Source organism: Zingiber officinale, chromosome 6A (assembly GCF_018446385.1).
Source record: "Zingiber officinale cultivar Zhangliang chromosome 6A, Zo_v1.1, whole genome shotgun sequence".
NCBI lineage: Eukaryota > Viridiplantae > Streptophyta > Magnoliopsida > Zingiberales > Zingiberaceae > Zingiber > Zingiber officinale.
In genome coordinates this window covers 105,676,966-105,702,388 of record NC_055997.1, presented here as the reverse complement: position 1 = coordinate 105,702,388, position 25,423 = coordinate 105,676,966, and the positions used below count along the sequence as shown (strand labels likewise).

At 36.3% G+C, this 25,423-nt stretch overlaps 4 protein-coding genes across 5 annotated transcripts; 1 reads left to right on the top strand and 3 right to left on the bottom strand.

Annotated features, from left to right (window-relative positions):
• Positions 1 to 14: 14 nt before the first annotated feature.
• On the bottom strand, positions 15 to 7,267 carry LOC121997252 (argininosuccinate lyase, chloroplastic-like). The gene is made up of 7 exons (XM_042551575.1): positions 6,851 to 7,267; positions 5,597 to 5,860; positions 3,910 to 4,026; positions 2,515 to 2,663; positions 950 to 1,241; positions 664 to 828; positions 15 to 382 (listed from the first exon to the last, which is right to left on the bottom strand). The coding sequence occupies exons 1-7, from the start codon at positions 7,187 to 7,189 to the stop codon at positions 122 to 124; spliced, it is 1,587 nt and encodes a 528-aa protein (XP_042407509.1). The 5' UTR covers positions 7,190 to 7,267; the 3' UTR covers positions 15 to 121.
• A 126-nt stretch (positions 7,268 to 7,393) lies between these two features.
• LOC121997254 (proteasome subunit alpha type-5) lies at positions 7,394 to 12,506 on the top strand. Its single transcript, XM_042551577.1, has 9 exons — positions 7,394 to 7,558; positions 7,662 to 7,743; positions 7,871 to 7,951; positions 10,087 to 10,200; positions 10,322 to 10,423; positions 11,003 to 11,061; positions 11,594 to 11,696; positions 11,904 to 11,969; positions 12,244 to 12,506. Exons 1-9 carry the CDS (start codon positions 7,545 to 7,547, stop codon positions 12,334 to 12,336), a joined length of 714 nt encoding a protein of 237 aa, XP_042407511.1. The 5' UTR covers positions 7,394 to 7,544; the 3' UTR covers positions 12,337 to 12,506.
• A 2,835-nt stretch (positions 12,507 to 15,341) lies between these two features.
• Positions 15,342 to 20,777, bottom strand: LOC121997250 (CASP-like protein 5B3). 2 transcript variants are annotated; one of them, XM_042551574.1, is made up of 4 exons: positions 20,740 to 20,770; positions 20,360 to 20,654; positions 18,601 to 18,733; positions 15,342 to 15,801 (listed from the first exon to the last, which is right to left on the bottom strand). In XM_042551574.1, exons 2-4 carry the CDS (start codon positions 20,488 to 20,490, stop codon positions 15,601 to 15,603), a joined length of 465 nt encoding a protein of 154 aa, XP_042407508.1. In that variant the 5' UTR covers positions 20,491 to 20,654; positions 20,740 to 20,770; the 3' UTR covers positions 15,342 to 15,600. The 2 variants fall into 2 exon arrangements, with proteins under 2 accessions (XP_042407508.1, XP_042407507.1); XM_042551573.1 differs by having other exon boundaries at positions 20,360 to 20,777.
• A 1,482-nt stretch (positions 20,778 to 22,259) lies between these two features.
• On the bottom strand, positions 22,260 to 23,186 carry LOC121994278. Its single transcript, XM_042548370.1, has 2 exons — positions 22,984 to 23,186; positions 22,260 to 22,887 (listed from the first exon to the last, which is right to left on the bottom strand). The coding sequence occupies exons 1-2, from the start codon at positions 23,086 to 23,088 to the stop codon at positions 22,444 to 22,446; spliced, it is 549 nt and encodes a 182-aa protein (XP_042404304.1). The 5' UTR covers positions 23,089 to 23,186; the 3' UTR covers positions 22,260 to 22,443.
• Positions 23,187 to 25,423: the final 2,237 nt, after the last annotated feature.

The window sequence follows — 25,423 nt, the reverse complement described above, 5'->3', positions numbered from 1 at the left end:
TAACTTCAACGTGAGACTACGAAAACAAACCTGATTTTGTTCATCCAAAATTCATTACACTGAATAAGATCCAGTGAAGTATTTATTGTTTGCGAATTTCACAATGATCTCTGCGAGTTTACTAGGTTTCGGTCGGGCCAATTTGAAGCTTTGAGATCCAAAAACTGACTTGTTCGGCAACGCATTTGGAACCTGTTGATCCATAGGAAGAGAATTTCTTAACTGAATTCTCAACTCCGAGAAAATCATAAACATCTTCTTCAAAGATAGGATTGACTCCCTTTAGCTGATCAAGAGGGAGTTCGCAAAGCTGACAGTTTCTTGTGACACATAATGCGACACACTTGCCAACTATCTCGTGAGAAGTCCTGAAAGGCATCCCCTGTTGAACCATGCAACACATGTTTTAAGAGAGGAATCATAAAACTTTTACTTGCCCTCCCCAAAAAACAAAAAAAAATAGTTTAACAAGTATCAATTTATCCCAAATAGCAGTAAGTCAACTTGTATCAGTGTAAGATCAATCATAAAGGATGAAATTAATGGGATTTGAAAACTCTTGGTGTACGTTGGATGTTGTTTTTAAACTATAGGAAGCAAATAATTTTTTTTGATAATCCTTCAATTATCAAAAAAAAACAAGGGAAAACAAATTGAATTTACCTTTTTGACAAGATAATCAGCAAGGGTTGTAGCATCAAGATGCCCTGCTGGTAAAGCCTTTTGTATTCTCTCACCATTTAATGTGATGTTGTGGGCAAATTCAGTTGTTACTTCCAGCATTCCTAGTACAGTTTTAACGCTGTCAAAGAGTGGTTCTTTGTCTTCCTGTTTCAGAAGAAAAAGTAGTTGCCATCATACATGAGCAATAAATGTAACAACCCACACGAAGGCAACCTAGATCTCAAAGAAAATAGCAACTAAACATTGTCTATCGAGAAGCACGTACTTGTAGATCACGGTTGTATGCTTGCGGAAGCCCTTTGCACAACACTAGAAGGCTCATAAGATCTCCTACAACTCTCGCAGATTTTCCACGGACTAATTCCATTGGATCTGGATTTTTCTTTTGTGGCATGATGCTGCTTCCAGTAGATACAGAATCACTCGGTGTTAGAAAACCAAACTCCTCCGATGCCCACAAAACCCATTCTTCACCAAGCCGAGAGAGATGAACAGCTAGTATTGAGTTGGCTGACAAAAACTCCAAGACAAAATCACGATCGGATACTGCATCAATGCTATATAAAGAGATTGTTAGGTCAAGAACAAATATTATCCAAATCATAGTTGGAATCAAGAGAAAGGACAGTGGAATAAATTAGCTAAGCTCAGTGTGACATTTCATTTATGTAGTTATCAATCATCAGATTTAGTCCAGAATATCACGCTATAAAGTTGCTAAATTGCTTTACCTTTTTACTTTTAACAAGTTAATAAATTGTTGCATAGCCATTATCTCTCATCATCTTTGTTAAATCTCTTCTAAATTTATTTCTTTTATTAATGGAATTTCTCTATGACTTGGCATGAGGGGAAGTATTAGAATTTGAGAGGTAAAATATGATATTATACTTCTAATTTCTAAAGGGATAGAGGGACAATGTGATGAAAAAATGACTTAGCTGATTTTAATATTATTAATGATTTAGTTTTAATGTTGAAATAATGACTCCCAAATAATCAAGGCTAACACACTAGATGATATGAGACTCAATTTCAATGCCCTATAACTAACCAATGTACGACCGCACACATTCAATGTATCATGAAAGCAATATAAATTTTTAACATAATTCTAACCGTATCCATTGCATTGCAATACAAGTAAAAATTACATCCAATTTATTATAAGCAAGAAAAAAAATCTTACAAATAAAAATTAAATTAAATAACAAAGAAACTTTATGATATTGAAGATGAAGACTATACTAGTGTAGTTGTTGAGAAGCTTAACCACCCAGCATCGAATATTGAGTTAGGGAGTTAATAAAGTGAGGGAAAATGAGTTAAAGCCTATTACTCTGACGAATGAGGATGTCAAAGAGGAGATTGTATACTTGAGAGATAGAAGAAATAAAAAACCAATATATCTTTTTGATGTGGCAACCAATAGGCACACAAAAGGAAAGTTAGCGTGCCATCAACTAGCTTATAGGCACACAGATTAGGGTTCCAATCATCTAGCTTAAGAGAGGTGAAATGTTGGACTATTAAACTTTCAATTATTTTATGAGAGAAATATCATAAGAGACACCAAACTAGAGAGGAGAATTTTGAAAGAAACAGATTAACAAGTGATACCAATTCTCATGAAATCTCATCCTAAATCATGCACAAAAGATGAATGAAAGATAATGATGGTAACATTTGAATCTATATATTGAGAAATGGAGAGAGAGAGAAAACATTGAACATTGCAAGAGTAAGTACTTTCGATATATTTTTAGATAGTTGCTAAGAGTGGCTGAAATGAAATATGTGGTAAATAGCAAAACTTCAAAGTTAACATACCTGTTTCTCATTGGAGCAGTAAATCCCAAAGCATCTGAAGTAAGAAATCGGTCAATAGGCAGGCCAGTACCAGCTAGAGCACAAGCTCCCAAGGGACAAAAGTTCAACCGATCCTTGCAATCAACTAGCCGACTAACATCGCGTTCAAGCTACAACAGATCACTCATGTTCATATGGTTATGTGGTGACTCAAAAAATTGAGTTGAATCTTCAATCAAAAGGGATTCAATCTAATTTTAGATCACAGTTTCTAACTTATCAAGAAAACCAGAATCGGCAAAATTATAACCAAGCATATCTTGACTGAAAGAAATGGATCATATATATGATACATTTGACAGTTCATCTCAACAGTAAGTAGTTGGTAGTCACATAATTCCTCTAAATAAACCTTAAATCTTCTTCCCTTGTGCTTCTTGCGAGAAGTTAAATGTAGGGATGATCATGTATTAGCCCTTTGTCCAAATTTAAATCTAAGATCATCTTTTGGAAATCCACTTGCTATTAACCAGGATCAAAATCCTAGAAGGCACAGGTGGAGTTAGCAGATAGAGGCAACTTTAAATCTCCTAGCATTTGCTGATATGAGAGAACAAATATATCACTAGCATGAAGATGAAAAAGAGGAAACAAGGACACCAGTTATGGAAGATGGCTAATTGATTGATTGATTCGAGTATTGCACTCATGAATATATTTACAGATCTAGAACATGGATGATGGAGTGAATGAGAAAACTACAGTTGTAACAATTCAGTTTCAAGTCAGTTACGCTAGTTGCTTTGATGACTCTTCATCTAATACCCTCTTCATGTGCAGTCTCTTGTGATAACTGTCTTGAGATCAGTCCATACCATATTATTTACCTTCTATTAGGTGAGCGTCTAACATTTGTGCTTTGTGTATCATCACAGTTAAACATTTATAAAAAGAGAGAAGTAAAAAAAATCTGAACTTACAACTCAATCAGAGGATTGGATTATCACAATTCAAAAGTAGGCAACAAAATTTTAGTTTTAGCATTATCCTCATTGAAGAAGTGAAACTGCATCCAGAGAGCTAATCTTGGATCAAGAATTTCCCATCTGTAGCAGGTTGACAACATTTAGTTATGTAAGTTTACTGCCAAATCTAGCAGGTTGATCACATGACTACTGTTGCAACTGTCAAAGAAAACAATTGTTGTCCACTGATAGTTGACATACACACTGGCTGGTGCTATCATGTTTACATTAGTGAAAAGACCTACACAATCTTCATTTGGTTTTAATGACTACTAGCTGCAGTTGACTGACAACATTCAAGCATTTCCCAATATATTTGGTTATTCCATTTACATTCCTTCACCATATAACTTTTATGCACTTCTATTCTTTATTACAAATGAAAGTTTACCTGTTCAACATATGACAACAGTAGATGTTGCAGTAAGACAGGTTGTGCCCTCTGCAGGTGAGTATAACCAGGAACTATTAATCCTTCATTTTTCAATCCTAATTTGATTAAAGCAACCTGAAACAGAAAGCATTTAGTCATCTTCCATAGAACAACACACATAAGGTACAAAAGCAGTCTGAGACTGCAAAATGGACTATCAAAACAATTGTCCGCACTTAATGTAACTGCATTCTTCAACTGACACTAATGGTAATGGATTTTTCTAAGGAGCACTCTTATGTCCAATTCAAAAGGATAGCCAAATCTGGCATGTTTAACAAGTCTTAGGGTGTTTTGTTTTGGAAGAAATTTCACAAATTTCAAGAAGTTTTCGAATGTGGCTGATAGCAATTTTATAAGATAAGTAAAGTTGAGATCCAAATAAAATTATTTATATATATACACAAAGGGCAATTGATTTTTGCTAGAAATGGTAAAAAAAATCATATACTCTTATTTTTATTATTCTTATCTTATTGTAAAATTACAATCAAACACAATTTCAGAAATGCATTTCCTTTAAAAAAATCAAAGAAAATGGAAAGTATGAATTTTACCCAGAAACTAGCCTAACCTAATATTCTAAATAAGACAAGGTATCGATATCAGAAATTTCAAAAGTTTAAATATCGGTTGTATCATATTGGTGGGATCTGTGTGACAAGAAACAGTGAAACTAGTAATAAAACTTGTTCATCTGTTTCATACATTGTTGTGTTGCATGGTGGTGTTGGCCATAGGTGCGCACACATCTAAACTATTGGGCCTTATTTGCATGTGTATATGTGCTTATATACTTGTCACTTATTATATGGATATATATTAAAAAAAAATGAAGATAGTCTACAAGATCATTAGCAAATGCTTCAACTATGCCTTCAATAGCTGGTTTGATTTAACAAGGTGAACATAGGCATCAACAAGTAGAAAAAGGACATTAGAAAGTCAAATTGTCAAGAAAATGCTTTCTTTCTTTCTAGGTCCTTTAGATTAGTATTTAGCATTTTAAGGAGAAACCATAGTCCAAAGATACTGATTCAGCTAGATCCATGCCCTTTTTTAGTGTGAGTTAAACAACCACATTTTCCAACAAAATCCACGAAGACATTGGATTGTACAATATTTATTTATTGGATTAATCCCCTTTTTTGGTTTATCCTGTTTCAGACCTCTAGAAAAGTATGAAACTATTCTATTATATTTAAAAATCCTGTTTCACTCTACCAACTTCCTTAAAGACATAGTAAAAGTTAACCATTTACAATTTCATGAGAAGTAATTTTCTGAAGTATACATTCATGTTCACACAAGATTATCAAAACTGAAGGCTATAATTATAATAATCATGAGAACAAGGAAAACTACGAATTTTAAAGTTAAGTATGAATTCACATCAACACAAGTTTACCAACAGTGAAAGCTATAGTTATCATAATCATGGCATCAGAACAAGCAAAGCAAGGGGTTGATGATGATGATGATGGCATGAGAACAAATGACCAGGGATAGGAAAAAAACAACAAGATTTGGGAAATGGCAAATTATGGTTCTTGTGTTGCCAAATAAAATATTATGATCAAACATCAGCAAACTCAAAAAGAATAGAATAATAAAAAAAAGTAATATAAGAATTATATGAACATACCTGCAGTTCTTTAATTGCTACCACAATTTTACTTATGGCTATCCTACACCATAAACGAAGATCTGTGACAACTTGATCGTTACGACTTCTTGCGGTATGGAGCTTTTTTGCAGGCTCTCCAATCATGTCTGTCAGTGCAGCCTCAATATTCATATGCACATCTTCCCTATCCTTTCTCCAAATGAACTCCCCCTCTTCAATGCTTCTTTCAAGCTCATCAAGACCGCGTAAAATGCTATCTCTATCACTATCAGTGATTAGACCCTGCATGACTTTGATTATTTAAAGCATTGCTTTGTAGGAGAAATAGTCTAACAGAAACTAATTCTGGATTATTTTTTTTTTTTAAGAAACACTATGCAACCTAATTACCATAGTAATATTCCACTATCAATCAACAATCCTGAACAAATATTAGTTAGTAGAATTAAGGATGTAAGAACTTAGTGTGTACTTAAAATGATTGATTGTCATATATAATTTGTACCCTAAAAATGCAAATTTCATGAACTCTAGATTTGTCTCTCTCTAGAATATATTTCTTCGAATGTTTCCAGTGTTCTTAATCAATAAACTCTGAATAAATGTCCATTAGATGTTCAGCACAAGGCTTAGATGTCTTTAAACTATAATTTATTGGAGTTACATCGATCATAAAGATCTCCACAAACCACATGAAGTAAAACTTAACTTAAACTTCATCTATTATTATCATGCTGGTTTGTTTGTGCCAAATGTTTGGGTCTGCTACATCATGAATCTTACGCACAATGCAAGGCTATATCACTAGCATTATTCAAACTTCATCAATTATACAGGATGATTTCTGTAACAAAAAAAGAAGAAAATAAAACAGTTTCATGTGTCTATAGATGTCTAGAAAAAATGCCATGTGAATTTTTCCTGCATCTCGCTGTACTTTCATTTATCTGGTAACAGATCTTCAATCCACAAGGAGGACATGTATGTGTAAAACAAGGCCAAAAAAAGTGCATTTATCATCAGCAAGTGAAGAAGAACAATGAAAACATGTGAAACAATCACATTTCATAACCAAACCAGAGTTTTTCAAACACTATTCTACTTCTCCTAACTCAAATGAAATTAAGGAGAAAAAACAACACATCAGCACTATGCGAATCTCGACGTGAAAAGGGATGAATTCTGGTAGATAAAAAGGAAGGCAATTTCACCGAAGTCTCGTATTCAAGAAGTGTCAATAAGGACGCTAAAAAAAAAATGAAAAACACGAACCTGGTGCGCGAGCATCTGAGCGTGGGCTCGGCTGCCCATTATGTCCTGCTTGTAGAGAACCTTGTCGAAGGAGACGGACTCGCTGAAGCGCTCAACGGCGTCAGTGACGCTGTCCTCGAATCGCCCGCCCCACAGCTTAGCCTCCTTCGAGGGACCCTGATCGTGCGCCGCCTTCAACTCGGAGGATACCATGGCGCTCGGCGGGGAGGAGAAGCTCCAGCGATCGGCGGGGAGGCTGTAGCGGGCTGCGGGAAATGGCTGGAGGCGGCGCAGGCCTTCGCCGTGAGCACAGGGGAAGTAGTGGTAGATCGCAGTGCCGAGGGAGCTCACGTGGTTCATGATTTCTTGCCACTGGGAGGAGATCAACGGCAGCGTGCAGACTAAGAAAACCTAGTGGCTCTGGCAAGTGGCTGCTGGAACGCGGCGCGACCCTCCGTCAGACAGACCCAGACGGTCCGACTCGGTGCGGACGCACCTCAACTTTTGGCCGACCGGTTGACAAAACCGGATTGGTCGAGGCATCCTCACGTGCGGAAAACGTGCCCACGATGCTACTCTGCCTTGGACAGCAAGACGAGCGCTCTGTAATACTTTCGTAGCGGGCGAACCCTCCTCTTCTGAGAACCCTTCCAAAGTCTCGACTTTCATCGCCGCCGGCTCCCGCATCCCCAGATCCCCCCTCAAATCGCTCGAAATGTTCCTCACCAGGTTGATATCCTCTCTCTCTCTCTATATATTGTTCTACCGTAAATGTTTCTCATAGATCGAGCTTAATTTCTTCCTTGGGTTTTGTGGGTGTTTATGATCTTAGGACCGAGTACGATCGTGGCGTCAACACTTTCTCCCCGGAGGGGAGGTTGTTCCAGGTCGAGTACGCCATCGAGGCCATCAAGGTTGGTGCTTTCGTTACTAGTTTATTCTACTGTTTTCCCCTTTTATTCATTTTGTGATCTTGGAGCCGGAAGGTACTCGGATGACAGGTGCTAGATCTGTGATGAATTGGTTTTATTCTGGTGACAGTTGGGCTCTACGGCCATTGGATTGAGGACGAAGGAAGGCGTTGTGCTTGCTGTAGAGAAGCGTGTGACCTCACCCTTACTGGTTTGCTGATTAAAACATTCTTTTATTTTCTTTCTATTGTAGATTATTAGTATGGCTGAGTGCAAGTTCGATTTTGTTGCTGAAGTTTGCAACATAACCAACAGTGAAGCAAGTATCACAATTTTAACTTAGAAATGAGTCCGCGTTGTTTATACTATGAGCTAGATCAGAGCCTCTGTATGCAGCATCGTACCTGTAAATCTGTTATTTACATTAAAATTTTTGGATATCCCTTTTTGATTATATTTTTCATCTTTATGTATAACTGTTAGGAGGATAGCAATTCTTTAGGTTTGGAATTCAGTTAGCTAAGTGGATGAGGTCCTTGTCTGAGATAGTGGCTCACACCTCAACTGAAGAGATCAAATAAAACAAGGATCTCATCCGATTATTTAATCCCTTCAGTTCCTTATCGGAGATTAATAAAACCTTGGCTTACAATTTTAAACATTTTCCCCTTGGTTTGCAATAAAACTTTAAACCTTGTTGAAAAAAAATAAAATAAAATAATGATCTGAAAACATTTTGTGGAGACATCCTTCAATTGGTGACTGGCATCCTGTTATGAGTGAATTTGATGGAAGAGGATGAGATGGGATAGGATAAAGGGGAGAGAGATTTGGGAAAGTTAACTGGAGGATCAGTATGAATAAATAAAATAATAACTAGACATTGAAATTGAACTTTTTTTACTGTTTGTATTATTTATGTAATGGAAACTAAAGCTTGATTTTTTTAAAAAAAAAAATTACCTTTTTCTCTCGATAGTTTTGGTTCTCATTCATAATACTTTGAATATAATACACAGTTAAATTTTTAGGTTGAACTAGATTGATCTCATAATTTGAAGAATCTCTCTTTTGACCATTAGGATCAAGAATAATGTGAAATAATGAAAAAGTGCATCGTTAAAATACCAAGAGAATGAATTGGTGTAAAACATTTGTTGTGGTGTGCACATTTACATGTCAAGACACCACATATATCACTGAATCATTAAACAAAAAAATGACGATGCAAGGAGAAGTAGCGGAAGGCCTAAGGGGGTAGTTGGTTTGTGGAAGAAAACATCCACAATGAATGTCATTTAAAGAAATGTGTTTCCTAAGAATGTAGTGGATGGAGATTGGCATGTTTGATTAGCAATTCCATTGATAACCTGATAATCTCTAACAAGGTTTAAAGTATCATTCTAAGCCAAGGGTTTGGCTTTGACAGAAATGATGCCTTGCTATTGTTGTGTTGAAATGCTATCACATGGTGCTGGTGGTCAATCAGGATTAGCAGGGAGAAAGAAGAAGAAGATCAAAGGCTCCTTATCCAGGGTAGTTCTTCTCATGTCTACACTTAGCTTATGGAACATGATGAAGTAAAAGTTAGGTGAATCAAAATCCTAGTATTTTAGCAGATTGTTGGACTTGGATGACCTTTGTGATTATGGAAGAAGACTTCGTCGCCAATACAACATTCATAACCTATCAGTTGCCTCTTGCGCCTTGGTGCCTGTGAGTTCGCTTCGCTTGTGATACCCGCCACTCATGCAGATGAAAGATAGTGAGAGGAGCCAAAGACAGGAAGACGTGTGTGGAAGAAGATGAAGACATGTCTTGTGTCTTAGACTCAGACCTATTATGTATACTTGTTCATGGCTTGAGTGATGTGTTTCACCCATGCTAATCAACAAAGAACAGATTTTAAAACTGCAATCTCTAATAAAATTCAATAATATTCCAGAAAAAATTATCATTTAAAGTCATGTATGCCCAACTGTAGTTGTGTTATAACCATGTTTCTTAGTCAAATGATAATTCATTCACTACCTCTTTCTGCATCAATTGGCCAGTGATTAATTATAATTTTGCAAGTTCTTCTATAGGTTGTTAAACTTGTAGCAGTGTGTCGATATCATACTATACCATATTTCCTTGAAATACTTTTCAACTTGATGTGCTACAAAGAGCTTATGTTTTGAAAAAGGTTGAAATTCATCAGGATTTATTGAAGCATCACTCTCTACATCAGTTGATCTGTCTTTAAAAAGTCCTAATAGCTACATAGTGCTTAGTCCATTTTGTTGATTTTTGACATGATCATTTTCATGGCTTCTTAGTATTCTAGTCATTTTACTTTTACAGGAACCCAGCAGTGTGGAAAAGATTATGGAGATTGACGAGCACATAGGCTGTGCAATGAGTGGATTGATAGCTGATGCACGAACTCTTGTAGAACATGGTCGTGTTGAAACTCAGGTTCTGTTCTACAGCTTTGGTCATATTGAAACTTTTATCATGTCTATGAATTCTGTAGGTCTTTGGTAAGACAGCTGGTATTCTGTTTTTTTTTAATTGATTAAATCAATTTGTCTACCAGAATCACAGGTTTTCATATGGTGAAGCAATGACTGTTGAGTCAGCTACCCAAGCACTATGTGATCTGGCTCTTCAATTTGGTGAAGGAGATGAAGAATCTATGGTTAGCACTATAGATTAATTATAGGGGGGACATAATTTGTGTATCTTCTCTTTGTAGAATTCGTGGTTACCACTGTAGATTCTTTTTGAAAATCTCCCAAGAATAAATTTCAAAAGGAAACATTTTTTTACCTTCTCTTATTTGTTTAACACGATGGAAAGTTTCGCAAGTAGCATAGCCATGTTGACTCACTATTTGAGTGAAATTCCAATTATGATTCTCGTATAATGAATACTCTGGAATCTCTTCAAATTAATATTAAATTTTAATGCTATTGCTAAGATCTGTCTCTTTGGTTTTGATTTTACATCCACATCAAAGATTCTGCTAAGAATAATTTAAATCATGCATTGTCTTTCTTTGTAGGATTATAAACTGTGATGAGTCATAAGCAGTATATATATATATATATATCCATGGTTAATTACTGAATATTATTGGAGATGTTCTGTCTAGGATTAATTATTGATGATTTAGCAAACTTATTCAAGCACATCTGCCACATATTTATACTTGCACCTCAAACTTTCGAATTGTCATATGAATTATGAAGGTTACTACTAATTAGTATTGGTGCAGTCACGACCATTTGGAGTATCTCTTCTGATTGCTGGTTATGATGAGAATGGACCTAGCTTGTAAGTACTTGTTACTTTTTAATGTTTAGTGCAGCAACTGATTACTGATGTTGATTGGCATGTAATGTTTGTAGATTTATTTTGTTACTAACGGTGTTTGCTTTTATAGTTCACATATACCATTATGGAAATATAGCAACAAAAACTTTTCATGAGTTTTATTTAACTATTTCGTAATGGTAATGTTGTTTCTTGTAAGATAATATTTTATTTCCTCAATGGCCTAAAGTGGCCAAAGTACCAAAAAACATAAAATTCTCATGACAATCATGCCTAGAAGGGATCTGACTTTGTTGTCTTGTGGGATTGTTACTACTGTTAAGATGATCTTTCCATGGCCCAAAATATTCTTCAGAGAGTAAATGACAAATGTTCTAATGCATGGGTATTATTGGAACTCATCTTTCTGTACATTAAGGTTTCTGCTTGATATTTACTAATGTCAAAAGTTATCTGGTAAAATCTGAAGCATCTCATATATTGTTATGTAGTCCTGAATTGTAAGGTTTTGTTCACATGCTATAAATTGAAGGTACTATACTGATCCATCTGGCACATTCTGGCAATGCAATGCGAAAGCAATAGGGTCAGGATCTGAAGGAGCTGATAGTTCTCTTCAAGAACAATACAACAAGGTGAGCCAATTTTAGATAAAAGGAGCTGATGTGAGACAAAGATGCTTCGGCAGCAGCATGTGGTCATTTAGATCCATAGTTACTTTCTATTTGCAAGCATAAGTGGCGAAGTAATGCATCAAGTTTGTGCATGCTTTGACCTCACGAGTTGTGTGACATCTGGATAGTGGGGATGACAATAATTTCATGAGAGCCTTGTTTATGCAGGACCTAACCCTTCAGGAAGCTGAAACTATAGCTCTTTCAATCCTGAAACAAGTCATGGAGGAAAAGGTATCCTTCTTGTGGTTCTTCTGTATCTAGTTGCTTTATATAACTAAAATATCTGTGTCGTCAAACCTAGATCCGTAATGGTGCATTGAAGCTCCCTTATGTATGGATTATAACTTGGTCAATTGGTTGGACATAGATGATCTTTTAAATGTGAATAAACAATGCATTATAAACTAAGGCTTAAGGATCAAATTCTAGGTTTTCTATTTTGTGTTACATATTCGTCTGAGTATTACATTTTTCCCATTGCTAAGCTAGTAATTTGCATGAACAGGTGACCCCTAATAATGTCGACATTGCAAAGGTTGCTCCTACTTACCATCTATACACACCTGATGAGGTCAAAGCTGTCATCACTCGTCTCTGATTGGCTTGGCTATTTATCTTTTATTTGTGTTTTTGTGTACTTGGTACTAATGGCTAGATTACTCTAAAATGTGCTGGATGTTGTGGCCTTATTACTTGTTGGTTGCTTATCCACTGAACCAATTTAAGCTTTCGAAGGAGTACTAAAGATAGTTCTTCTTTCTTGTGATATGATAAGTTCTCATAGGTCATTTTTCACATTTCCAGTGAAACAAATTAATGGCCAACACAAAATTTCGGTTAAGTTTTAGCTTGCAAGCCCGTGATACTTTATCTAGGCATTGTATACTTTCAGGACGTTGTATTGTGTTTGTGTATTTTTATTATGGGGATGTCTGAAGAGTCTGGAAATCTAACCTGGCAGGGATGTTTGTGGGCTCACTGGGTGGTTCACTATTTGTTATCTTCACAAATCCTTTGTGCGGACAGTTTTCTCGGAGGCCTTGGTGAATGTTTTACCTCAAGTTTACTTGGACCGTAGTTCCTCAATATACAAGAGACTCAAAAAGAGTCTTTCTTTGTTTTCTTGCGGTGTGGCTAGCTCGTCCGTCTTTTACTACCATAAAAGCGAATTAGGGCAGAGGCAGAAGGCCTACCACTTTTGGGATTCAAGATACATCGGTAAAATGGAACGAAGAAACGATTTAAACAAATGACCAAACTTTTATCCCCCAGAGGGAGACACGTGCTTTGAAAGAGAGACTGGAATAAATTTTTAGGCTCTAGGGATGGGAATAGAAAGGGGATGTAAGATTAAGAAACTCTTGAATTTTGGCAATTGATTGTTTTATTGGCCTTCACATAATAGACGGGATGTCCACTAGCTACGTTGATGCACTTTTCAAGCGAGGATATGGATTAAGATGCATTCTCGTGGATTGATGCGCAGATCACCTGAGTCGATCCCATGAGCGTTGGATCCTACGACGATCCTACGAGCATGGGAGCCAACGACGCCTTTCAGGAGGACGGATCGTCCGGAATTTATGGACCAGAGAATGATCTATTATATGAATTGATCCATTTTGATGGATCTTATCTATTAAACAGACGGACTCTATCATAATCTATCAATCAAAGGTAATGTATCATCCATCCCGCCGGACCTTTTAGGTGGTGACATGATGAAATTGTTTCATGTTGTATTTTCCTTGACTACAATTGACCTCATGCTTCTTCATTTTGTTTTAGAGAAAAATATCTTTAACCCTTTCTATTTTCTATTAAGAAGCATTTTGTCCCCCTTATTTAAAAAATAATACTTAACTCCTCACCAATCACCATAATCAAATGTGAAAAAAATTATAAAAGATATAATTGTATTTTGGAGAAAAAAAATAAATTGAATAGATATGGAAAATAATTACATGTCTTCGGGGTCGGCTCTTTATTTATTGATTAGTTTAATTGATGATGTATATAGAGAGAAAAATATATATATAAAGACAAAAATATATATATATATAGAAGTATTCAGTGATGATGCATTTTGTCACTTGCTCGGATATGTGATTAATGTCGGTGTGTCCGCTCTCGATATCCTGTAAAGTAAAGTTTGTCAGCTGAGGATTGGCACGTGAGGTTTGCGTGCATGTATGAGAAAGTAAAAGAATTTGAAGAAGACGAAGAAAATTTATCTTCGCATAAGAAAAGAAATTATACTTTCACCTATTGTCATGGAACCTTATGTGATCATGGATAGAAACAGATCTAAAATTTTAACTTTAGGAGGAACTTAAGAAAATAATTATTATACATTGTATTCGAAGATTACGCAGCCGTGGCGACTAAATTATACATTTTAAACTACTTAATTTTATTTAATTTATTTAATTAAGTATTAATCTTTAGATATATTTTTGGAGGTTATATAAAATTTATTGATTTTAATTAGTAAATCCGTAGTCATTGAAAATATTAATTAGGACATTGAATAGAATTAGTTTATAATATCAATAAGGAAATAGAAGTGGTTGTAAATTATCAATAAATTTAGTATGATTATTTTCCTCTTAAGATTATCCAAAAAAATATCAATAAGATAAGGACATAATTATTTTTTAATTTATTTTTTATATTTGACTTTGGAGGTTAAATATTATTTTTAAAATAAGAGGAGAGGTAAAATACTACTTGATAGAAAATAGAAAGGAGTTAGGGATACTTTTCCCATTTTTTATTTAAATTGCAAATGTTTTCAGAATTCATGCTTCCTAAATTGTTCCATACGGATTCGACTTTTCTTTATTTTGTTAGCTATTCAACTTGGACAGCGTTAACACTTGAGCTGTTGATGCAGATTGTGGGTAATTTGACTCGCTATAATTTTTTCTTTTTTAGTTAGCATCATATATTTAATTTTTTTGGTCGATTAATTTTAAAATTGATCAATCTAATTTCATAAAAAAAATTTATCGATCACCCAAATAAATTCAGAAGTACATATTATAATTAATTTTTTTATTTAGCATCAAGTATTCAGTTCTTTGGGCCGATTAATTCTAGGAATGATCAATCCAACTTTATAAAATTTTTATTTATCGATCATCAAAATAAATAAAAGTTTTTTTTATCGATCATCAAAATAAATTCAGAAAAAAAATTTATCGATCATCAAAATAAATTCAAAAGTACTCGTAATGAATAGTCCAACAATTTAACATAATTTTATCATCAACTATGTCACTAGGAAAATATTCTGCAGTATACCATAGTGTAGCTGAGAACGAAATATGAATACTTCAAAGACTGCATAGACGTCTTGTTGTTTTACCATAAGCTGGGGGCATACCATAGCTGCTGTTGGTTGGCCAGCACTTAGAAACATTCGAAACACCCAATGAGATGAACAGATGAAGAGAGTTCAAATGGATGCCTTTTTTCTGTTTTTCATCATTTTCTCGATTCTCAATCTTATCTTTGCTCCAAAGAGACAAGATAGAATCAGGATTTCTGTACAATCCAAATAAATTCCCAGGCTGAGCGGGCACATTGAAGGCAATACAGTGGAGTGTTAACCCAAAACTGTTTCACTATCACAAATTAAGGTGGCACTCATAACAAATTCTATCTGTTATCTTTACAAAGTGGTATTTCAAAAACAAAAACAAAAAAAAGAACAAAGAACAAAGAACAGTGTACATGTATAATCAGCCAGATGTTAGAATCCAAATCATGACTAGACCAGAACAGAAGATGAAATTTCAACAACCCAGGCACAGGGAAAACCCCAAAAAATAAAAATAAAAATAACATTTATAATCAGCTAGCTAGATGTCAGGATCCACGACATGACTAGAGCAGATGCTGAGACAAACATCCATGTGATAAAGGCCATAGCGGTAGAGACTTGTAATTTACCACATGAAAGCTGAGGAAATGATTTGCAGAAGTCCGTGTCCCTCACAAACAAAACAGTCACACCTGCTGAGGAGCATGCTGCTGCCAGGGACAGAGTTCCTGTTACCTGCATTATACCACATGAATATTAGTTGCCACAACACCTGAAATATCACTATTTACTTATTTCCTTTCATATTCTTTTCCTTCCACCTTAATTGTGAGAGATGGACAACTCTCTCCAGAATAGCTAAACTAATGACGAGGCTTTCCCTCCTCATAGACGAGAGTTGACGCCATTGAAAAAATATATTCAAAGGAAGTACATCTAGATAGGGAAAACCAGTTAATTTTATTTCCATTATATTGACTAATGCTCGACCTATTTTAAGTAGAATGATACTAACAAGCTGTCAGCAGTTTAAGAAGATGCTAAAATCAAACTATATTTCATTTTGCAACCAACAGTTAAGATAGTGAGACAAATTCAAAATAAAGTCATATAATTGACATTGCACTGATGTACTGTTAGGGGAAAAGAGCATAGTTTATTTGAAGTCCTAGACGACATACGGTATGCCCAATGGAGGTATACGCTTAAATAAAGTCAAACAACTATAAGAACATTATCCATCCTTGGCTAAAAATTCATACACGTCCGGATGTGCCTGATTGTTTTGTGTTTCCATGATGCCTCACTGATGTTTCATCTCAACATGACAAAATTGTCCTTGTTATCAGTTGAAAATTAAACTTGATTTTGTAGGCTTTACAATGGCCCGACTAAAGGGTTGAATAGACAATACACCCAAATTGTCAATTTCTCATATAAATACAAAAAACAATCCACACATTAGTAGTGCAAGTGCTTGTATGTGATTAATTGGATGTGTTAAGCATATATGCAAGTGCTAAATGTGGCACTTAAATGAAGATGTGACATGGTTGGAGATCCAATTCCACTGAACCATCTCTTCACAAAAGGTAATGAGATAAATTTTTACAAAAAAAGATAACATGTTGACCTAACCTTTGGGATTTCCCAAGTTGTTACAAGCTTGTACCCTAACAGGGATTTCCCTTACAATTAACCTCACTTCACCATAAGTAATATAAATGAAAGTTAAGGAGAAAGCAAATTGCCAGTCAACAAAAGATGACTTGGAAGTGCGTCCCACAATCAAAGGCTTCACAACCATCAAACCCTTGGTAGCTCACCTACTATCTGGGCAATCACAATATTGTTTTAATAATGTTACATGCTCAAGAGAAGCCCAAGATTAAAATTTCATAAACACTCACGGCTATCACATCTTTAGGTCTTTAGCTCCTTGAGTCCACAAACTCCTCCCAACAACTCAATCCGAGCGACACCTCGATTTGAGCTTCCAACTCAAGTGCATTAAACTCCACCTTCAACTTCGGTGCAACAACCCAACCCAAGCAAAAGCCTTGAGCACATGATCTTCACAATTGCCGTGTTACAACTCAATATCATTGAGTCTATAAGCTCCACTAGGTCCAAGCCTTTAACCTTCGAGCACACAATCTCCATAATCGCCATGTGCACTAAGTATTGAATATTTGATGCACATATCAATAAAAAAAAAAAACATACCTATCTTAATCCATATTGTCAAGACATTAAAATTAAGCCCAACCATAAGGCAGGAGTCATTTTCCTATAAATTTTATACTAAACTATGCCTCAACATCAAAATTCTTTCTAGACATGCACAAATGGATCAACCAAAGTCCAACTTAGAGTGATGCCTGTATTTATTTTTTATCCACAAATATTTTATTTTAGAATTTAAGATCCATTTTCCTTCCCAATCTCCTACACAGAGGATGCTACTTTTGTGGCTAAATCATTTCCATGCTACCATAATTTCCTGTTCAAAGAATCATTTCAAACATGTTGCAATCGTCAAGGGTATCTTGGTCCAAGCATCTACAATATACCATATCCCCCAAGATATATGTTGCAGTAGCCTTTCTGTCTCTTGCTTCAAGAACTTATTGCATTCCCTTGCCTCCTTGAAATACAGATTTATGGTATGGCTCATGCTGATAACTGATGGAATAGAAAGAGTTTCCTTTATCCAACCCAGAATCCCTTGCACAGTTACAGCTTACAACCAAATGACCTCGACTCATCTACTGTTTATATCTTCCTATGTGCACCATGGGTTGTCTAAAATAATGCAATCAGACAACAAACTGCCTATCTTGTCTCAATGAACCTAAACACATCTTTTTCACTTATGCATCATGGAACCATAAATAAATAAATAGATGCTTTAGTTAAATTCGTTGGAAACTGAACAATTGCATCTTGAAAAATGAAGCCAGAATAGCTATGTTGCCTTCACATGGTTTATGGCTGAGTCGACTGTTAGAAATTTCATCTATCAAAGCTGATAGTTATGATCATTTTAACTGTACTTCTATCCTCCCGAATTGGATTTTCTCAAAACTGGAACACTGATTTGATACTACCAGTCTACCACCATTGACACACCTTATCACACACACACACCTTCCCTCTCCAACTTCGTCGAAATAGAAAATTTCTTTCAATATGCATCTTGGCAATCGTAGCATCCCATACTTTCATGTAAGGTATCCATATTATTTATGCTTGAATCACATTTAAACAACAGAAAAGTGTGAGTATAGATCAGTGATTTATTCTTAAAGAGGCATTAAGTACACATTTATTACATGTAACATTTAAAGTTCAGTAACATATTACCAAAAGAAGAGAAATACACGATTAATGTAGTTGAAATGATATAACATAGGGATGACTAATTTAATAGCTTCCCAGCTGGCAACAAGATTCATGTTAACTAGCCATGACCTTAACATCTAAAAAGAAAATCAAACATAGTCAAATATAAAATAACTAAGACATACTTACCCAGTCACCAACTACGAACAAGCTCACTAGCAAATGGTTATGTAGATCTCTTTTGACCTTTATAGCATATATGTCAAGGCATGCTAGGCCCAAACTCCACAGAGCTTGCAGTCCCATAGAAGCAACCAAGTAACTGGATGCAAAACCAACAGTCTTAAAGTTACGAGCAAGATCACCCTATAATCTAATTGATTCTTTTAAAAATAAGTTGCAGTAACATATTGTTCCTACCAAAATTGAATCTAAAGCACACTATTTTATAAATAGAACAATGAACAGTCTAACAGAGTATACCATGATATAAACGTTAATAGAAAGAACAATGTTGCTACAATTGTGGACATCTTATTTTATCAGATAGAAAGTTCATGGCTTTCTTTAAATATACATATGAACGATGAGAAAAACTTATTAGTGGGAAACCTTTGATGAACCAAAGGATAATTTTATGTAAGTTCTAAAGAATTTTCTTTTTCACTCTATGATAGGTGACCAACGTGGACAACATAGCAATTAATATTATTTGTTCAATCTATTTACTAACAGGCTCTGAAAAAGTCAACCTAGGAGATCCAATCATGCAATGCTCTTTGAGTAGCTTAAGAATGACTATATGCATTCGGAGGGATCATTCTCACCAGAGCACTAGTTGTACTGCCCTTCAATTCTAACAAGAAGTGCATCCACCATGGTATTCATTCATTTTGAGCTTGGATGTTTACACTTCTGACTGCCAGAATTAGCATAACCAGGCAGGATGACTTGTGCAGCTTGTTTTTCTGGTGGCATGACTCTGTTCAGATGGATTGTTCAGACAATTTAGATCAATGTAATCTGCACTTGTTTTTCACTACTATAGCTAAGAAGATGGTGGCATGACTATGGTTTATTAAATTTTACTATTTAAAAGGAACTGGATTTCTTAGACTCCGTCTCTTGGAGAAATAATCACTTTCATTTTCTAAAAAGGGGATATCCTCTTTCATGGAAAGAATTTTTCAATTGTGAGAAACGTTTCCTCTTCGAGTTTTCAATATGTGAAAATTGTTTATGTGAGATAATGAACCCCTATTCCTTGCCAATTTCAGTAAAAACTCTGAGTGAGTTTCAATTCAATTTTGTTGTTGCATCAATAAATGCTTAAGAAAATTTATGCCACAAAGAAAACATAATTATCATGAGATTGAATACAAATAGATTGCAAATGCACATTAACAAGAAAAAATGGTCGTCGGTGTAATTAATCCACATCTTCCAATCAAAAGGTTGTTTAAGATATCAAACTGATGGAGGCTGAAATTCATTTACTTATTAAAAATTAGGACTCCAATTGTTAAGATTTAACAAGTAATGATATAGGATGGATTATTCAAGAAGTCTTGTGATGGCCATTTATAGACACAAACATTGTTGATTATTAAACTCTCCTCTGAGAGTTTATATAAATGAATCCTTTGAAAACACTAGAATTCTCGTAATCCATTAACTGAATTTAGTAAGGAAAATAAATCACCATGCCCCTCCAATCTATCTAGACATTCCGAAGTCAATTATCTCGGCTGACATCAGTAAACACTATTTTCCTAATAACCTTCAAAACTTCACCGATTAGGATTCGGACATGTGTTGCCCAAAACACACCAAAGATACGAGCTTTACTATCACCCTCACAATTTGGATTCACCCAAACGATCAAAAGATTCAGAACATCGCAGCTCCAGAAAAGAAACAAGCATACAGAAAATCTCAGAATCAATACCAGAAAGCGGTGTAATTGGCAAACCCGAAGGCAGAGAGCATGACGGCGATTGAAACCCCGGCGAAGGCAAGCTGGCCAGTCCTCAGAAAAAGCCCGCTCCGGGTCCCAGGGCTTCCAAGCACCATCTTCATCTCCTCCTCCGCCGCCTTCCTCCTCGAAGAACCCTAGATTAATCTCTCCAAAACACTCCAAATGTTCAATTTCTTATGCGAACCTCTAGGCCTCCTCCCCCAATTACAGAAATCCCAAATTCGAAGATCGCTATTTCTTGCTCATATTGCCGGCCGATTGATCACTGCATGTGGGAAACGACATAGTAATCATCCAAATGAGAGAGAAGCAAGCGCTTAATCAATTCGCGAGCTCAGAAGAAGCGGTACGAATCTGGTGGCCGATGCCATTGGTCGTTTGCCTGCGTCTGCGTGATTTGCTTAACAACCATTTACAATACTATTAAGCGTGCACACCACGTCTCCAACCGCTATGGAAAAATCTACTTCGCCCTAAAAACTAACTAATATTTTTAAAATACCCTTCAAATTTTAAAAGTACCATCAATGAGTCACTGACGGATTCTTCACTAATTATTTGGCGCTGATTGAATTTGAGTGAAAATCTAACAATGCACATTATTCGAGGTGTGAAATAGCAAATGTGCAATGAAGAATATATGTCTGTTTTTTTTTCAAAAAAAAAAATGTCATCATCATTTAATATAACACATTAAAACTCTGATTGGAATTAACATTTTAATTTGGGCAAAAATTAAAAGGTGCAACTCTCCACGTAAAATGTAGTTCGGATCCTCTGTTCCTATTTCTCTATGTCCCTGTGTTCCATTGTCGATCGGACGAATCAAATTAAATCTCAAGGCATCATGACATTTTTAAAATATATACAGTATTCTCGTGATATGTAATGATGTCTTGAGATTTAATCTGATCCGTCCGATCGATAATGAAACACAAGGACAGAGGAAAATAGGGACAGAAGATCCGAACTACGTAAAATGAGTCATCCTCAGTAACTACCATAAACATTAAATACAATATTCAACAATATTTATGTTAGAATATCTACGAAATAAATACAGTATCAAATAGATTTAACATATTCAATAATATTTAGATTGTAGTATTAGGAAATAAATATAATCAAACGGATTTGATATATTTAACATCACATGAATAACATCTATAATTTTATTTATATATATTTATATATATATATATTGTAACAGTTATGATTTTTTAATTACTACAATGCCTATCTAATTTGATAAAAATATTTACATTATAGCATGTATGATTTTATAATTATTACAATGTAAATTCAATCATATTCTCATACACACTCTCTTTATAACAATTACAATTTCGTGTCATTATAATCCTAATTTAACTTATTCATCTAAACACTCATATTATAATAGTTATGACATAACTATTTTAAATGTTACAATATTTATAGTAGTTACGATTTCATAGTTGTTATAATACATCTAATTGATTGATAATGTGGTGGGAGTATAGTTGCTACAATTCAAATTCAACCATGTTCAAGTACATATTTATGTTATAACAGTTATGAAACTATAGTTGTTACAATACATATTTAATCTGTTCATGTAACATTTATGTTATAGTAACTACGAAATTATAGTTATTATAAATGATATAATATTTATAGTAGGCAACTGTGTAATTTTTAAAAGGGAGACCAGTAGAATGGGGCGGGAAATGATTCCAATAGAAGGGATGCTTTTTGATGATTCCAATAGGCATTTTTATAATTGCGAGGCATTTTTGAACCATCTAAAATTATACATGTCTTGTGTGCATCATGTTTTTATATCACATTAAATACTGTAGAAGGAAAAAATATTTTTTAGAGAATATTATTCCGGAAAACAAATGGAGCTTAATGCAAAAAATATAGGTATCGTTGTACTGTTGCACAGGTGTTTGATAATGTCAGGCATAGTCATAGAGCTAATCCAATCCACTAGATAAGGCCTTGAATTAACTGCTAACATTTTGTTAATTTTTTTTTTTTTTTTTTGTTGTAGGAAAACAAATTTTCACTCAATCCGATTCCTGCAGCCCGCCGAGGAAAAGAGAGCCGACGAAGAGGCCGGCGGCTCCGACGCCCAGGGCAGCGGCGATGAAGGCCTGCACGGCCACGAGCACGGCGGAGTCGTCCGGAATGATGACGATGGCGACGACGGCGGCGACGAAGAGGGGGAGAGAGACGGAGGCGAGGGCGGAAGGGGAGGAGCCGGCGGTGCGTTCAAGGAGGCTGAGCAGCCCGAGTTCCTCGGCCTTGGACAGGAAACCGAGGCGCTCGATGGAGGAGAGGGTGAGACCGAGGTCCTCCGCCTTGGAGAGGAGTCCGGCCTTCTCGACGCCGGACAGCACCTTCTTCGTCTCCAGCTTCTTGAACACGTCCACCGGCACCTCCTCGCTGGCCTCCACGAACAGCCCCGCGCCGTACCACTCCTTCTTCCACTTCTCGTCTAACCGGTTCACCTGCGACGACAGATCACCGTCAGGCGGACGTAGGTACGTTAATAGCTAAGGGCCGGAAACAGGGCAGAGGAGGAGCGACGGAATTGAAAGCGTTGCCTTCTTCTTGGGCGCCATGGCCAGGATCTTCAAGCAAGGTCTCCGGTTGGAGGTTCGGGGAGATGGCGAAGAGAAGAAAGCGGAGGCGATCGTGGACGCCGCCATGGCTGCTGGCTTCCGAAGCTTCGCCTGTTCTTTTTATTGGCTCCTGATTGATGATGGGTGGTTGGCTTGGATTTTGGGGCTTTATGTCATGGTTATTATTATTCCTTTGTATTTAAATAATTTAAATATTTATTCTGTCTTGTGGAGAATTTTTTATTAGTTGATTTGAGAAATCTAATATGGACCAATGGAGGAGGAGCAGGCTTATCCATTGGAGTGATGGTGAGTAAATTATATGTTCAATAGCTCTGTTTGGAAGATATGTGCGGTGCAGTTAATATTGTAGGAGTGTTTGGTGATTTTGAAATTAATTTTCAGCCTGTATAAAATATTTTATTAGGGTTTTATCTTTTCATAGGGTTATTATGTCAAAGTAAAATGTCCCTAAAATTTATAATTTATTTGCCTGTATTATCCTACTGTGGGGCTAATAATTCTAATAGGAAATGATATGATGTATACAGGTGGAATATGGTAGAATTAGACAGTCGAAAATTAAGAGGGTATGACAGTTAAAAGTCAAGGGGACATGACAATCAAAAGTCAAAAGAACGTGGTAGTCAACAATTAAGAAAAGAAGAAGTTGGACCGCCTAACATCATCAGCCGCATAATTCCTGATCGGGTGCTTACAGATCAGGTTCTCAAATCAGAGACATAAGATGTAATCTGGAGTAAGGCTTGACCTTCCTCTATTGGCCTGATTCCCTCAACCCGATCTGCATAGACAGGCTTGGTACTTTCAGTAAGACAGCTCCCGCCTGACCTTCCAGTACTCCAAGCGTAAAGAGGGGACCCTAGTCGCAGCTTGTCTCCCTCATCAAGATTGGAGCTAGGCGCCACATCCTAACAGCCATCCCAAGCTGCCCGTAGCTAAACCCGGGCAGGACAGAAGACACTAGGCGACAACAATGTCAGGGAATAGTAACCGCCTGTCAGAGAATAACTACTATATGTCAGGGAATATTCCAATGATCTGTTGTCATCTACGAATGGAACCTTCTTTCAGTCCATAGGAGGGTATCACGCGTCCTCCATCACCCGACATACCCCTGACACCCGACATTCTCTGACATCGGTCAGACTCCAGAGGTACGCATGGTCATATAAAAAGAAAAGTCCTCTCCCTTGAGCAGGGGCGCGTGCATTCGCACTTGTCTTCTATAAGTCTTTTCCTTCATACACTGTTCTTCTGGGGAAAAGTACCTGACTTGAGCATCAGAGGATCTGCGCCGGGGACTTTTTCTTGGTTTCTGGTCTTTAATATTCTATGTGCTTCTCTGAGTGTGCGCAGAGCTTAAGTACCACCGATTTTGTCATCGTCGTCCTTCAGTCCCACGTGGGGGTCCGTTTTCCTGGGCACATACGCAAGGGTATCCAAGTCTCCTCTTTGTCAACGCCAGTAACATCTCAGCAGGTTAACTCGCAAAACTTGGCTCTGATACCAAATAAATTGTCACGCCCCAGAGGAGTCCCTGCTAGAGAAAAATAAGGCAGCATCTACCATGTACCGGTGACAATCTGAATACATAAATACACAGCCCTCAGGGCCTCTCAATCCTCAGTCAACATGGTCAAAACATAAACAATAATTTAAATAAACATTCAACGCAATTATATATATATATATATATATATATATATATATATATATATATATATATATATATATATATATATTAAACCTATTCCACTACAGTGAGGAAAACACAACCCACAACAAAAAATCATCGCAGCGGAAAACATGGGCAACATACCAAAAATCTTGATATAAGATTTACAAGTGCCAGCAACACACATCACAAGTATGTATATCACATAATAAGAAACAAAAGACCAAAAATAGAAAACCATCACGACACAGAATGGGGACTAGCAACTGGAATCTCCTGACGGCTTAAACCTGAAATAGGAATATAATCAACAGAATGAGTTCAAGAACTCAACGGGTATCGAGCAGACATACATAGAAAGATATAGCTATCAGCAACAATCATGTAGTACAGTCTTCTGAATGATAACAGTAAATGCAAAACTGAACAACAGAAGAAGTTGTACTCACCAGGACCTCCTATCCGAATACAAGGGTCGTCAGACCAAATACCTCATGTCTCCTGTATGTGTGTCAATCATGCAACCATCAAAATGCAACATCCAAAATGCAGCAATCATAAGCAATAAATGCAATCCATACATATGATGCAAATGACATGGTCACCCCTGACGCTAGTCAACCACTTCACACGCGATGGTGAGGTCGAGTGGGTAAGGCTATGACAACTGTGCATTCTATCATCACTACTCCTGAGTGGCCGAGTGGACAGGATGTTGTCGGA

Excerpts from the sequence above, each read along its gene's own strand:
- LOC121997250 (XM_042551573.1), bottom strand. The coding sequence starts at position 20,490 with ATGAAGATGGTGCTTGGAAGCCCTGGGACCCGGAGCGGGCTTTTTCTG. Across the intron at positions 18,734-20,359 it reads GCCAATTACACCGCTTTCTG|TTACTTGGTTGCTTCTATGG; the intron begins GTATTGATTCTG and ends TTTTGCATCCAG. Across the intron at positions 15,802-18,600 it reads TGTTCGTAGTTGGTGACTGG|GTAACAGGAACTCTGTCCCT; the intron begins GTAAGTATGTCT and ends GGTATAATGCAG.
- LOC121997254 (XM_042551577.1), top strand. Across the intron at positions 10,201-10,321 it reads ATGGTCGTGTTGAAACTCAG|AATCACAGGTTTTCATATGG; the intron begins GTTCTGTTCTAC and ends TTTGTCTACCAG. Across the intron at positions 11,697-11,903 it reads TTCAAGAACAATACAACAAG|GACCTAACCCTTCAGGAAGC; the intron begins GTGAGCCAATTT and ends TTGTTTATGCAG.
- LOC121994278 (XM_042548370.1), bottom strand. The coding sequence starts at position 23,088 with ATGGCGGCGTCCACGATCGCCTCCGCTTTCTTCTCTTCGCCATCTCCC. Across the intron at positions 22,888-22,983 it reads CCATGGCGCCCAAGAAGAAG|GTGAACCGGTTAGACGAGAA; the intron begins GCAACGCTTTCA and ends CTGTCGTCGCAG.
- LOC121997252 (XM_042551575.1), bottom strand. The coding sequence starts at position 7,189 with ATGAACCACGTGAGCTCCCTCGGCACTGCGATCTACCACTACTTCCCC. Across the intron at positions 5,861-6,850 it reads CTCAGATGCTCGCGCACCAG|GGTCTAATCACTGATAGTGA; the intron begins GTTCGTGTTTTT and ends AAAGTCATGCAG. Across the intron at positions 4,027-5,596 it reads TAGCAATTAAAGAACTGCAG|GTTGCTTTAATCAAATTAGG; the intron begins GTATGTTCATAT and ends TTTCTGTTTCAG.